The sequence below is a fragment of the Paramormyrops kingsleyae genome, chromosome 18 (genome assembly GCF_048594095.1).
Source record: "Paramormyrops kingsleyae isolate MSU_618 chromosome 18, PKINGS_0.4, whole genome shotgun sequence".
NCBI lineage: Eukaryota > Metazoa > Chordata > Actinopteri > Osteoglossiformes > Mormyridae > Paramormyrops > Paramormyrops kingsleyae.
This window is the reverse complement of record NC_132814.1, coordinates 12,181,175-12,196,353: the sequence shown is the minus strand read 5'-3', so window position 1 is coordinate 12,196,353 and position 15,179 is coordinate 12,181,175. Positions and strand designations below refer to the sequence as shown.

The 15,179-nt window shown below is 47.9% G+C and overlaps 1 protein-coding gene across 2 annotated transcripts; it reads right to left on the bottom strand.

Annotated features, from left to right (window-relative positions):
• Positions 1–821: 821 nt before the first annotated feature.
• Positions 822–15,146, bottom strand: slc6a7 (solute carrier family 6 member 7). Of its 2 annotated transcripts, none has more exons than XM_023827741.2 (15): positions 14,475–15,141; positions 12,852–13,089; positions 9,855–9,986; positions 9,122–9,270; positions 8,599–8,660; positions 7,969–8,107; positions 7,749–7,883; positions 7,458–7,561; positions 6,066–6,190; positions 4,428–4,540; positions 4,163–4,300; positions 3,884–3,983; positions 3,686–3,804; positions 3,062–3,235; positions 822–2,393 (listed from the first exon to the last, which is right to left on the bottom strand). In XM_023827741.2, exons 1-15 carry the CDS (start codon positions 14,613–14,615, stop codon positions 2,229–2,231), a joined length of 2,034 nt encoding a protein of 677 aa, XP_023683509.2. In that variant the 5' UTR covers positions 14,616–15,141; the 3' UTR covers positions 822–2,228. The 2 variants fall into 2 exon arrangements, with proteins under 2 accessions (XP_023683509.2, XP_023683511.2); XM_023827743.2 differs by having other exon boundaries at positions 2,253–2,393; positions 3,910–3,983; positions 14,475–15,146.
• Positions 15,147–15,179: the final 33 nt, after the last annotated feature.

Sequence of the window (15,179 nt, the reverse complement as noted above, 5' to 3'; positions counted from 1 at the left end):
GCCTGCTCCAGGACCTAGAGATGCTTGGAGCAGTGTTTCCCAATCCGGTCCTTGGGGACTCAGACCCCATTTTTGCTGGGAGGGAGCTGAAATGTGGACTATATGACATGGTGCTCGGTGGAAGCAAAAACACGTGGGTCCCCGAAGATCCAAGGAAACACTGCCTTAGAGGAACTTTTTCTCAATGTAGTCCTCGGGGACCACATTTTCACTTTCATCCAGCACACCTGTATCAGACAATTAGTGCTTCTGATTCTTTCATTTGGGTTTTCTGAGAGCTGGGAGGGAGCAAAAATGAGAACTGCCTGGAGGTCCCTGAGGACCGAGATGAGAAACACTGCCGTAGAGCGGAGTACCTGAATATTTACCCTGGTAGACAAACCTGCGTTTAACTAGGCATCCCCCCCCCCCCACCTGTGCCAGCTGGGAAACAAAATGGCACCCAGCATTCTCCCATGGCCATGGTGATGATGAATATGAAAGCCCAGTCTCACAAAAGCCTCATATGGCCAAGTATACCCGTTACCGTGGTGTCCAGAAGCCCCTGTTTTGTTTCCCATGTCTCACAGCGTCCTGGTTCAGTGGAACTTTTAACATCTATAAACTGTATATTTGAGAACGTCAACGTTCTTTGCAAAAACATTCCACGCGACGCGGAGACCTATTCCTGGATGTGTGGAACTACACATGTTTCCAAACAGACGTCTGAGGGCTTGTATTCTTTCACGGTGGCCAAGTGAGACACAAACACACACAGGCTGCTGCTGCTGCTGCCCACGGCAACTTCTTACACTGTTTTGGCCAAAACAAATAGGTATCCATTCATTATAAACGGAAGATCCTTTATTGAGACTTGGATATATGCTGATGTTGTGTTTCCTTGATCTTTTAAGTAAAAACAGAACCAAGGTGGCCACACGACTGGGTGGAGGAAGGCATAGAGGCTCCTGGCTGCTTGATAATGCGCTTACGCTGCCCCCCTGTGGCCATGCCACAGCACTGCCACAGCTGGGCGCTGCTTCTCCTCATGAGAACTTACATCCTGTTGCTGGTTCCCTGCCAACAGCGAAGTAACAATGTAGCAAAATGATCTATATGGCTGTATTGAGTTCTATCCCTCCATCCTTATAATTACAAAGCCTCAAAGTGACTCAGAACTCGTAAAACTGCATTTAGCACCAACAGGAAGAGGGAAATCAGAGGGACATCAGCAAAGCACAAAGCATCATTTAACTGAAAGTTGTAGCACGTTTAGATTGAACAGACATCTAGAGCAGTGTTTCCCAACCCAGTCCTCTGAGATGCCCAGAAAGTCGACATTTTTGCTCCCTCCCAGCTCCCAGCCAATCATGAACACCGAATGCCTGGTATGGGTGTGCTGGGAGCTGTCAGACAGCAAAAATGTGGGTTGTCTCGGGGGTTGGGAAACTCTGATTTAGACGTCTGTGCCCCTTCATATTCTACCATAACTGAACTAGTTGGCAGCAACAATTAACAACATCAATTTGAGGAAGCACTTCTTTACACAGCGTGTAGTTAGAGTATGGAATAGTGTTCCTGCTAGTGTAGCGGAAGCTAAAACCCTGGGGTCCTTTAAATCAGAGCTAGATAAGATTTTAACAACTCTGAGCTATTAGTTAAGTTCTCCCCAAACGAGCTTGATGGGCCGAATGGCCTCCTCTCGTTTGTAAATTTCTTATGTTCTTATGTTATCTCAGCAATGTCTTGGCCATGGATGGCCTGATCGCATGCATTCAGCAACACAGGTATACAAAGGGCATTTAAAATTAGATCTTTTAAATATTTATATACAAGATCATTAAAACTAGATTTATTACAGTAGTAAAGCTGTCCCACAGGCAGAAGACAGTCATCATTCGGGGATCGTTTGCATATTTTGTGCATTTGCATGTGACACATCATAGTAAACTCAACAGATTCAATCTGTTGCTCCTAGCGAATAAAAATTAAAAAAATGTGTGAGGTAACTTCCCATCCACCATCCCCAGGGGCTTCTGAAGCTGATGGACCTCATCAAGCTCAACTTCAGCCTCCAGCAAGATGCACGCGGCCACTCCAGGAAGCAAGGGACTGCGGTGTGTCTCCATGGAGACGTAGGTGTCGCAAGTCATCCTCCTTAGCGTAGCCGATTCCGGCCGTGCTTCTGCCCTCCGGCCACATGGAGGCGCTGTTCAGGAAGGGAAGGGGAGGGCGGAGGGGGGAGCAGCTCACTCCTCGCTGGCATTCTCCCAGGCCATAGCGGTAAAGTCTGACTCTGTCAGGTTGACCGTGAACGGCGCTTCCACCCTATCGGGCTCGACACGCTCGGCAGACGTGCCCTGCAGGTTGCTGACTCGCCAGGAGTTGAGCGGGCGTATAGCCTTCATGTACCTCTGAGGGGACAGACACGCGCACACACACACACACACACACACACACACACACACACACACACACAAAGAGAGAAAGCAAGAAGTCAGCCCAGGCAGTCCTACTTTCAACATTCTCTTTCCTCTCATGTTTCTATGGTTACAGCTCTCTGCTGTCCAGACAACAAACCCAGATCGCAGTTACAACAATATTCAAGTAATTCCTGTTAGCTTGGCTGGGACAGCCTCCTCCCTCCCTTCCCCCAAATTTTTATTTTTTTTTGCTCCTGCCAGACATCACTTCACAACAGTGGATCTACTGTTCATTTATTGAACATATTTCTCAGAGAATTCCCCAAAATGCAACCATGTGTCCTATTTTCGTATAATGTTTATTTAATGTTAGGTTGCTTGTGTATAAATATATATGTATGAATATATGTTTCTACGCAAGTACACTAATGGCCAAAACTGAGGAAACACTTCCAATTCTTAAGATTCCAGAACTTTATTCCAGTTACTCTAGTTACTTATTTTATCGTCCTGTGTATGATATTTGTAAACATTCTTTTTTTCTAAACATTATGGCCAATATCACGTAGTAAATTTAAAGCGTAATGCCAACCATGCCAGACGTTTACACGATATTGGCCACTAGTGAATGTTATATTCCGTGTCCCTTGGTCACTTACATCTCTCAGGGTGCCGGACTCCTTGCTCATGGCCACGATGGCCCAGATGGGGATCTGTAGGCAGCAGGTTGTCGCCATGCACACGCCCAGGGCCTTGCCCCAGAAGGGGTAGACGTAGGTGCCGTACTGGAGCGGGGTATTGTACATCTCCATGAAGATGTAGCACAGGATGAACTGTGAATGAGCCAGGATGGAGCCCGGAGGGTGTGAGTCAGCGGTCCATCGGCAGAGTACGCCACATGGGCGTCACGCGGTGAGGGAGTGTGCCAGGCATTCAGCACAAATAAAATATGTGCAGGAAATCTCTGCGCTCACCGTGTTCCAGGAAACGGGAAAAACTCAAATCTGATTTTGTGACTCAATCCTATCGCCTGACATTCAGCTTACACTGTCAAATATATTTCAACCAACTATTAAAAAGATACGGTATCAAGTTTCCCAAAGAGTAGGTTGGTGTGCGGCTCAGCAAGAAGGTCACCAGATCGAAACCCATGTTCTGTAAAGTGATCTCACCATCGGGTTGAAGTTTGCAACCCTGCCTGTAATAACCCCCATCCCAACCCACCCTACTAATTACCAACATCACAGTTTGGGGTCTATCGCCTATAGCTTGGCCATACTCACCAATAAGAGGAAAGGGGTAATGAATACCCAGCATGCCTTGAAATAGAGCAGCAACTTGGAGCACCAGGGAGGGCAGCGGCAGATCATGTCGATGATGTCGGAACAGAACTGGTTCACGCCTGGGGGCACGGCACACACACGTGACTGTCTCACTCAGAAAAAACTGGGCCAATTGAGGATAGGCCATTGGAGACCCACCGTAGAAGAAGGATATGCCGACGCACATGAAGAGCGTGATGATGATGAGGCCGAAGCTTGTGCTGAATGAGTCGATGAGGGTGAACCAGTAGATGCCCCCCTGGAGAGGCCGGTAGGGATAGGTCATGTGAGATGGTCCCACACATATCACAAGCATGCCACATGCACTGCAAATGCATGCCATGTGCACTGCAAATGCATGCCATGTGCACTGCAAATGCATGTCACATGATTGCTACATCTACGCCACATGCACTGCACACAGGGGGCTTCACTCACGTCTGTAATCAGCAGCAGCCCCATCAGGTAGAAGGCAAAGCAGAGGGCAGCCAAAAACAGCACCTTGTACTTCATGTTGTGTCTTAGCTGGGGAAACTCATCCAGCACGGCGGTGGTGATGCCCTCCATGTTACCGAACTGCAGGGGGCAGCAGTGAGCAGGGAGCTGTCACTAATCAGGAAGTACATGAAACACAGGGCAGGCTCTTCACAATGTAAAGGATGCTTCAATACTTTCTTGGAGATGTTCAACAATATAACTTTACCAGAGTGTCCACCCCAAGCATAAACAACATCAGGAAGAAGAGGATGGCCCAAAATACAGAGCCAGGAAGTAGAGCAAGGGCTTCTGGGTAAGCGACAAAGGCAAGGCCCGGACCTGCAAAGTTAACGGATAGATAATCAGATGAATCTCACACTGTGACCTTCTGGTGACTAGGCACACTATCGACAGAGCCTCCTCTGAGCACTGATCTGCTAGCAAAGTGCTTAGTCTTTTCATACATATGTGTAAATTGTATTGTATATTTTGATAGATTTGTGTCTTTAAACGCCATTTTTAACTGAGACCTTTTTAAATAAAAAATTTGGTTGTCTATTTTAATCTACCCGTCTGTTTAATCTGATGTTATCATAACTTTCTAAAATTAGCAACATCTCCTTACAACTCAGAAACTATAAAAACCCCGAAGCACACAAAGAAGCAGAGGTGTGCGCCACAGCCCCCAGGAGCCCCCACCCTTCGTTACCCGAGTCCGCCACCAACAGACCCCCGGGGGCCCCCGCCCTCCGTTACCGAGTCCGCCACCGATAGCCCCGCCCTCCGTTACCCGAGTCCGCCACCGACAGCCCCCCAGGGGCCCCCGCCCTCCATTACCCGAGTCCGCCACCGACAGCCCCGCCCTCCGTTACCCGAGTCCGCCACCAACAGCCCCCCGGGGGCCCCCGCCCTCCGTTACCCGAGTCCGCCACCGACAGCCCCCCAGGGGCCCCCGCCCTCCATTACCCGAGTCCGCCACCGACAGCCCCGCCCTCCGTTACCTGAGTCCGCCACCGATAGCCCCGCCCTCCGTTACCCGAGTCCGCCACCGATAGCCCCGCCCTCCGTTACCCGAGTCCGCCACCGACAGCCCCCCGGGGGCCCCCGCCCTCCGTTACCGAGTCCGCCACCGATAGCCCCGCCCTCCGTTACCCGAGTCCGCCACCGATAGCCCCGCCCTCCGTTACCCGAGTCCGCCACCGACAGCCCCCCGGGGGCCCCCGCCCTCCGTTACCCGAGTCCGCCACCGATAGCCCCGCCCTCCGTTACCCGAGTCCGCCACCGATAGCCCCGCCCTCCGTTACCCGAGTCCGCCACCGACAGCCCCCCAGGGGCCCCCGCCCTCCATTACCCGAGTCCGCCACCGACAGCCCCGCCCTCCGTTACCCGAGTCCGCCACCGACAGCCCCGCCCTCCGTTACCCGAGTCCGCCACCGACAGCCCCGCCCTCCGTTACCCGAGTCCGCCACCGATAGCCCCGCCCTCCGTTACCCGAGTCCGCCACCGATAGCCCCGCCCTCCGTTACCCAAGTCCGCCACCGACAGCCCCGCCCTCCGTTACCCGAGTCCGCCACCGATAGCCCCGCCCTCCGTTACCCGAGTCCGCCACCGACAGCCCCCCAGGGGCCCCCGCCCTCCATTACCCGAGTCCGCCACCGACAGCCCCGCCCTCCGTTACCCGAGTCCGCCACCGACAGCCCCGCCCTCCGTTACCCGAGTCCGCCACCGACAGCCCCGCCCTCCGTTACCCGAGTCCGCCACCGATAGCCCCGCCCTCCGTTACCCGAGTCCGCCACCGATAGCCCCGCCCTCCGTTACCCAAGTCCGCCACCGACAGCCCCCAGGAGCCCCCGCCCTCTATTACCTGAGTCCGCCACCTGTCCCACGGGCACGCCCTTGCGCCAGGCCATGTGACCCAGGATGGAGAAGATGGCGAAACCCGCAAAGAAGCTGGTGGCACAGTTACCTATGGTGATGACCAGCGTGTCCCTAGAGCGCAGAGAGCCACCCTCGTCAAACTCTGAGACATTCTCTTAAGATCGCACAGGCAAACGCTAGACTACATTTGCACTATCACCGTTGTCAGTATGACATATATGAAAGCAATACACCTGCATATTATAACTGGGACCATTCAACCATCTTGTTTAATGGCACTAAAATCCCTTCCTGAGAATTGAACACACAACCAGCAATCATTTTTTCATGTGTGTACTATACAGTGCAAAAGTCTTAGGCAGTCAAAAGAAACATTTAAAGCTATTATTTGGGTAATGAGTGCACATTTGTGCAGAACAAAAAACACAGTTTAGCATTAGAATATATGCAAATTAAGAGTAGCACAAAAGTCACTGATATCTTGTTGGATGGCTAGATGAACACCACTTCAGTTCCCAAACCTCCCCTCAGGGGCACCCCAGCCATTCCAAGCATTTGTTAAATTTCACTACCGGCTTGCCTAATTAATTAACTTAATTACTTAAAAAAAAGAAAAGTAAATGAGATATTGATTAGCTATACAAGGAGTGTTATTGGTCGAGTCAAAAAATAAATGGGTGCATTGGATGGTTGTGGCAAATACTGAGGTGATTTTAGTTTTACACCGACATGAAGTTCATTTAAGGAACATTTTCTTTTGCTGTCTCAGACTTCTGCACAGTAATGTTCGTATGTATATTAAATAACCCAGTGTAGCGTTACCCTGCCCCCCACTGCACAGTAATGTTCGTATGTATATTAAATAACCCAGTGTAGCGTTACCCTGCCTCCCACTGCACAGTAATGTTCGTATGTATATTAAATAACCCAGTGTAGCGTTACCCTGCCTCCCACTGCACAGTAATGTTCGTATGTATATTAAATAACCCAGTGTAGCGTTACCCTGCCTCCCACTGCACAGTAATGTTCGTATGTATATTAAATAACCCAGTGTAGCGTTACCCTGCCTCCCACTGCACAGTAATGTTCGTATGTATATTAAATAACCCAGTGTAGCGTTACCCTGCCTCCCACTGCACAGTAATGTTCGTATGTATATTAAATAACCCAGTGTAGCGTTACCCTGCCTCCCACTGCACAGTAATGTTCGTATGTATATTAAATAACCCAGTGTAGCGTTACCCTGCCTCCCAATGCACAGTAATGTTCGTATGTATATTAAATAACCCAGTGTAGCGTTACCCTGCCTCCCACTGCACAGTAATGTTCGTATGTATATTAAATAACCCAGTGTAGCGTTACCCTGCCTCCCACTCACCTAATGACGTTGTTGTCGAACTTGTTGTAGGATGCCATGGACAGCAGACCCCCAACTCCAATGCCAAGAGAGTAGAAGATCTGCGAGGCGGCGTCATTCCACACCTGTCCCATAGTGCAGACATGAAGAACAGCAAAGCAGATCTCCCATAGGGTCTGGCCCCACCACTGCAGACAGGCTGGACTAAACCAAAAGCTGCTGAGACTACAGCACGAATCACACAAATAAGCAGACGCCCGGAAAGATTCTCCAGGTGTTGTTTCGTTTCCTCACCACCAGGGGGTGCCATACCTGTGCGCTAGCCAGACGGTCCCAGTCGGGGGTGAGGTAGAAAGCCACGCCCTGCAAAGAGCCTTCCAGGGTGGCCCCTCTGATGATCAGCACAATCAGCACAAAGTACGGAAACGTGGCCGTCACGTACACCACCTGGGGGCGGTGTGGAGTCAGAATCACTGTCGGTTAAAGCATATCACTGCCTTAGTTTTAAAATGGGGAGGGGGGTACTGCTCACCTTCCCGGAACTGTGGATGCCCTTCAGCATGCAGAGAAAGATGATGAACCAAGCAAAAAACAGGCAGATGGCTAGCTGCCACCTCACGGGGCCTGGGTCTTGTAGTCCAGAACTGTGGACCACGCCCAGCACCTGCTCACTAAAGACAGGGCCATGAGGACCACACAAGGGTTAATTGGAGGGGGAAGAGGAAGTCGACAATGAGACAGGGTAACAGGATATTACAGCAAACCTCTACCTGCATCACCCCACAAACATAAATACAACAGAGATGTGCTCATCGCCTCGATATCCTCGATATGTATAAGGCCAAGGAATACCTCACTGCTCTACCAATATGCTGATGTGGAGGCTTCTCAAGTCCTTACTGGACGGAGTGACATTCCATATATGTTCACAACTCCAAGTGAGAAGCAGCGGAGTATGATATCATCTCTCTTCCTTTACGCCAACAGATACCACTTCCGCTTAAACACTTTCGTCACCTTTCCACATGTGCCGAATCCCAGCTGACTACTGCAGTAGGAGGCTTAGAAAGCGGACACCCCCCACCAAAAGGGTGTGGGTTTTAGGCCCAAAGGGGAGAAAGTTGTTGGGTAAAGGTACTCAATATGAAGCATGCTTACTCACTTCCAGAACACCTCTGTGGGGCTGAGAGACCTGCCCCCAGTTGAATTTGCCGTGGTGACATTCTGTCGGGGGGGTGAGGGGGCATTAGCATTATTGTTTAAACAGCAATTGATTCACCAAAGTAAAAGTATTGAACTACACCAGCCTGGAGGGTCAAGAGGAAGGACGCCATACCCCTTATACTAATGTCACTGCTATGTCTTCATGATGAGAACATCATGTAAATCAATATGGTTCCTCCAACATAGATGGCATCACGTGTGCATGAAAATCTTCAGCACATGGTAACTCCTGTCCAAACAACCTCCCCACACCTAACAAAAATGGTGATTTAATTTCACTAAGGCCCGCTGAGACATGAATGAGAGCATTTAACTTGAAGGAGTGCTTATCCGATTAGACAGAAGGTAAAAAGAGTGGATCATTTGTTCAACAATGAGCTGCTGAAGGGTGGGGCGGGGAGTGCTGAGCCTCTCTGGTTAGGGGATGGTGCACTTGTGGTTTGGTTAGGGGGCAGCCTTACCCCGCAGAGCGCTGCATTGCTAGCGGCTTCACAGGACCAGGGCAGAGGGCTCTGGAAGGAGTTGCCCAGGTAGAAGAAAGTCCAGGCAATGATGACGTTGTAGTAGAGGCAGACCAACGTGGACACGCACAGCATGCCGATGCCTATGCCTGAAAAGCATGCCGAGGGATGAGTAACCTTAGATGGTAGGACCATGAGGCTGGACAGCAACATCTCAGGATCTCAGGAGATCTGCACTGATTCCCACGAGATCGAGGCACCGGTACCGTACAGGCTCTGCTGAAATGGCCAGGTACATAAACAGGTAGCAGCAGGGAAGACAATCTTCACGTCATTACCACGGACTTTTAGCACGCAGGTCGCTTGTCCTGCTCTTGTACCAGTGATCTTCACCTGAACTTTTCAGGTAAAATATCCAACAAGAATTTCCCCCTATTTTAAAGTTAACCATAACTGCATCCAGAGTAAGACTGAAAATTGTGCTAGATAAACATTTGGTTAGGAAACTAAGTAGCATCGACAATCATATGTGACAATAATTGTTATTGTTATAATTATTATTATTATTGGACACACGGTATAGAAAATGAATGGATGGATTATTATTGCAGTTGTTGTTATTCATTAATAATAATACATTTATAAGTAATAATTAATAAAGTCAACATAAGGATCAAATGAATAAATTAAAAGGCAGTGGGTCACGTGACTGTGCACGTGACGGTGGGCTGACCTTTCAGTAGGGGGCAGCACTTCCACACGGTGATGGGTCCGGCCGCCCCGTATTGGCCCAGGCTGAGCTCCATGAGGAAGAGGGGCACCCCGGTGAACAGCAGCATGATGAAGTACGGGATGAGGAATACACCTGTGCACAGCGCAGAATCGCGAGTTAAGCATCTCACAGGCCCGTTCTCCTGCCCAAATCGGGGGGGGCCTAACCTCCATGGCTGTGCCCAGCACTATTGCACACCTTGAGGAATACCAGCTGAACAAAAGAAACCTGAGTGTTTGGTCGGATCTCTTGCCACGACTCCAGGGATTGACGTCATAGCTTAGCTGCAGCAGAATTCGCCTCAATCAGCAGGCACTGCCACACAGTCACATTCTCAAATCCGTGATCCGTAACATAATGGCGTGAGTAAGAACGCACTGAGCTCCCCCGCCCTCTGAGGCCCGCGATGCGGGACCTGCCAGGACAGGCAAATGGATTCTTTCAGTGCCACGTCGCTATTGCCCTAACAAACAAGGCCGTGATGTGGCAGTGTAACAAAGAGTACAGGGTTGGACTGCTGGGGGGGGGGGGGCAACAGGATCTGACAGCATTGCAGACGTAAATAATAACACAGCACTCACACTGATATGTGCCAGCCCTTCAAGAAACCTGCCCATCTAAATCAGAGGTACAAATGTTCACTCTGTACAATGCATCTAGAATGTCCAGACAGGGGGGGGGGGGCAGCAAAACTTAAACACTGACATCCGACTTCATTGTCGGTTCAACCCTGTGCCACAGCGAAACAAAAGCGACATGCAGTGTGACGTCATGCTGCTAAAAATAAAAATCAAACTTAATTAGAAATTAGGATTTTTATTTTAATTTAAAAAGGCTGCCTCTGGATCAGCTGAAACACGTGAAATCCAGAGCAGCAGAACGGTGGCTCCAAAAGGTCCATGTGGATGAACAATGTTTAAGCTCTCGTAGTATTTTATTGCCACTGCAGTATTGTAATAAATTAAATACAGTTTAAATGATGCATCGAATAACAGCGATTGTTGAGACTGCACATGGAAGGTATGATTTATTTCCACCCAGTGACCCTGACCGGGAGGTGAGGCTGTTAGATCCCTCCCATCATTTCCTGGCCAGTAATTACTTGCGTCTACGTTCAGTAATAATCATGGTGGACTAACAGTGCAAATCGAGGGTAAATGCAACAAACAGGAATTAGCTCTGTCTGTTGTTTATACGATCTACTCTGACCGTGTGTGGGAAGTCGTCTAAACTGCCTCATTACCAGTTCAGCCAAAGGCAAACGTGCGTTTTACAGGTCCATTCTCAAATAAAAGCCAAAGGTGGTAGTTTTCATACGTAAAATTGTGTAATGGGCATATAAAAGAGTCTTGAAACAAGCGGAACAAATATATGCTAGAGCATAAATATTATAATAAATAATGTTAATAAATACACAACCTTTAAGTGAAATTTACTAAGATGAAGTAACTTTATTACACCTGAATTTGCAAAGTGGTTTCCAAATTGCCTTTCCTTCGGACCATTATTTTTTTAATTTTCTATATAAATCTTCACCCCCTCTCACACACACAGACCTGTTTTATATCTTTGTAGGGACTCTTCGTTCATTTCTATGTGCAAAACCCTAATCCCAACAATGACACCCATAACCCCCACCCAGCCCTAACCTTAACTATAAGTAACCAAACAAAATACAAAACTTTTGGCATTTTTTTAGTTTTTTTGATTGTTGTCACAGTTTTTTTATAAAACCAAGTTTCCCCAAAAAAATGGTCCCCACGATGTGAAAATAACAGGTTTCTATCACATTGTGGGGACATTTGGTCCCCACTATGTAATGTATACCTGGACCACACACACACACACACACACACACGGCAGAGACATTCTTCACCATAACGTGCACATAGTTGGTCTGAAATTACACTTCAAACGCAGCGCTAGTTTCCCCAATCCACCTGTAAGCTGAATTCCAGTACGAAGCTGAAAATCTGCCTTGGGATTTACATATTTTCCAGTCTCCTGCAAGCCGTCTTCTTTCCCCATTGGTCTGTCCCCACATACCAGAGGCAGAAAGGTGTGTGTTTCACAGCAGCCACCACCTTTACTGGCTCAGGCAGGGAGGGGGGGGGGGGGACCTTGAGAAACCTGCCGGGAGAATAACTCAGTTTCCAAGGCAACGGAGTATTGCCATCTGAAAACAAAGGGATCTTTCCCCTGCCTGGCTGCGTCCCCTATTACGGTTTTGCTAACTGCCACAACAGAGGCAACAGCTGATAGCCAAACTCCAAAGTCATATATAAAAAAGACAGTATCTGTTCTCCTGCATTTACATCAGCGCTGATGTGATTTATAGCCACTGCTATCTGTTTCTACCCTAAAGTTGTTTTCACTGCCTTTTTTGTGATTTATTTCATGCTCTTAGCATCAAGCAAATATGTATATGTATGGATGATGTATATTATATACCATGTAGAAGGACAATACCGTGGCTCAGTGGACAGCACCTTTGTCTCACACCACCAGGTTCTGGGTTCAAATCCCTCTGCCATGTGTATGGAGTCTTTGAAAACTCTGCCGGCCTCCCACAGACGTTCAGCTAGGCTAATTGGTGCCTGTATATCATATTATTTTATTTTTAAAATGCCATCATTAGTGTAGCTGACATTCTGATTACCAGGTGATGATGCACTCGAAATCAGCTGATACAAGCTGTTATCAGCACCACTGGTTCCTGATTTTCATGTCATAATTTTTGTTCTATTACTGTAATACTGTATTAGATATTACAAATTGTGCATTTACGCCCATATAAAAGCATTATTTGAGTGATCGCAAATATAACAGCCACTGGCCTCATATTTTAAATGCTTCAATTCCCTATATCTTGCTTTTTGTATCTTATCTCTAAGAATAAATTAATTCATCACATTGTAAAATAAATGAATGATTAATCAGTTATTCCCCATAACTTACCTCCACCGTTGCGGTAGCAGAGGTAGGGGAACCTCCAGACATTGGCCAAACCCACGCAGTAGCCGATGCAGGAAAGAAGAAACTCGTATTTTCCTCCCCACTGATCACGTTGTGGAGGGGATTCTCCTGGTGGGGGTGGGGATGGAGCCCGAGAAGAGGGGGCGGAGCTGAACTGGGGCTGGGATGTGGGGTCAGCGACGTCACGCACGAGCGTCTGCCCGTTCAGCTGCACGGGACTCTAGGCACAGAAAGCAGCACGTGTGAATCCAAGGGGGGTGTTGCGGGAGGTGTTGTTTGGGTGTCGACATTTTCATTTCTCCACTGGGACACACCCACCGCTTGGGATAAAATGAAATGTCAGACACGCAAAGGGGAAAAAATGAGGTGTGTTTTTGTCTATCAGATTAGGGGATGCAACACCCAGATAATAGGAGCAAAATAAGGCTGTGCAGCCTTCAAGCATAACACAGCTAGGTATGATACAACAAGATCTTAATTTAAAAAATATATCATTAATACAGTTTATGAAAAAGAGCTTATAATGTTCCAGAACTGTGAGAAATACTTAGAAAATCGGGACCTTCAATTTTTCTCTGTATACAGAAATGAAATATGATAGCGCATATACTGGCTGTAATATCAATGCGTGCACGTTTGACGTTTGTTATAATAGGGGGTAGTTCCAAATGTGCTACAATGTTTCCCGCCCGTCCCGAAAAAAAACACATACCCCGAGGGGTGCAGGAAACAGCCTGGGATGCCTCACCCCTTACAATAGGGCAGGAACTTTATGAGATCTGGGGGGGGGGGCGATACTGAGCCGAAAAAGTTCTGCCGATAACCCTTTTTGTAATACAATATTGCTCTAGTGCCCCCTCCCTTATTACAACACAGACCCTCCTGGTTTCAAGTACAGATACCAAACCATAGCTCTAGCTGTTGTTCGTCAGTTCTACCATTTTTTGTCACTATTCACTGCCCGCAAAGCATACAGATGACACAATAACACATCCGTGAAGAAATGAGGAACAGGTGAGAGGAACAAAAATACAGAATGATGAGACGGGTGTTATTAAGTGAGGTGGTATGTATTGCAGTAAAAGTTAAACGTTTAAACATGAAATGTAAAACCCATAGTATAACACGAGACTGAAAACAGACTACAGTTTCAAGGGCGCCGGTGCGTAATGGAGCGGAGTACATAACGCAAGTTTCACGCTTAAATACTATACAGACGACCATATGCCTTTTAGATAGTAACTTTTGTTGAACAGTCGAATACAGCAATAATACTTGTGATAATAAAAGTAATAATAATAGGCCTAATTAATAATAAATACTACTTAATCCATATACAAAGGAATACCAGCCTGTGCACGCAAATACCTAAAACGAAGGAAAAGTTTACTTCACGCGCTCAGCTCTAATGCACATTCTTCAAAGCACCGCTATTGATCTAAACCGGAATGAAGAAATACAGGTTTTGTTTTCTCCTGATAAACTAGACGTCGGACTCTTCTTGGAAAAAAACGCGATGCTGCGAAGACTGCGCCCTGTGCGTGATGGTTTCCATTTTGTCACAATGACATACTTCAGCTCTGTCACTTCTGTATTTGAGCTTACCCCCGGCCATGGTCGCGCTGTTGTTGTCCCGGCCAAGCCTTCTCCAGGTGCCCCCTTCGGCTCCCCGTTAAGCATCTCCTCCGGGGAGCGATCGGATCGCTTTTTCGGAGGATCGTCCCGCTGATCCGCTAGAAGTTTCATAAGAGACGCTGTTTCGGACTATAACCCACCTCCAGTACGTCTGTGACACAGCCCGCGCACAAATGATATCAATGCCCTTTAAAACACATCCGAAGTTGCGGTACAAATGGTTGGAGCTGGAAGCCGGTTTGTCTGCAGGAACAGGGAAGTTTAGGGATACACCTCCTTTTGAGTGACTGCATAAAGAGGGCGCACCTCTGAGCAGGTAAGCCACACCCCTGTTGATGCGCACGCTCCCATATTATTAAAGAGTCTCCTCTGTTTAACAACTTAATTTGGAAAAACAAAAAGCTTCCGTTTTATTATTGCCTGAGGCGGGGATGGCTATTGGTCAAAGCTCCTTTTAGTTTATTTCCTGTGTTGATTTAAATTTGAGAGAGTGGTAGTCTATACCATTCAAATTATATTTCACAGGACAGTAATTATTTTGTTACAGAATGGTCATTACTCCGTGAATCGGGACCCGGGCCACTGTAACAAAGCAGCGACCTTGCGTGAAGGTTTTGGTCTCGTGGGTTGTCTAGGGGCTCGCGCTCGCGTTCCCCTTCTTGCTCCGAGGTGTCG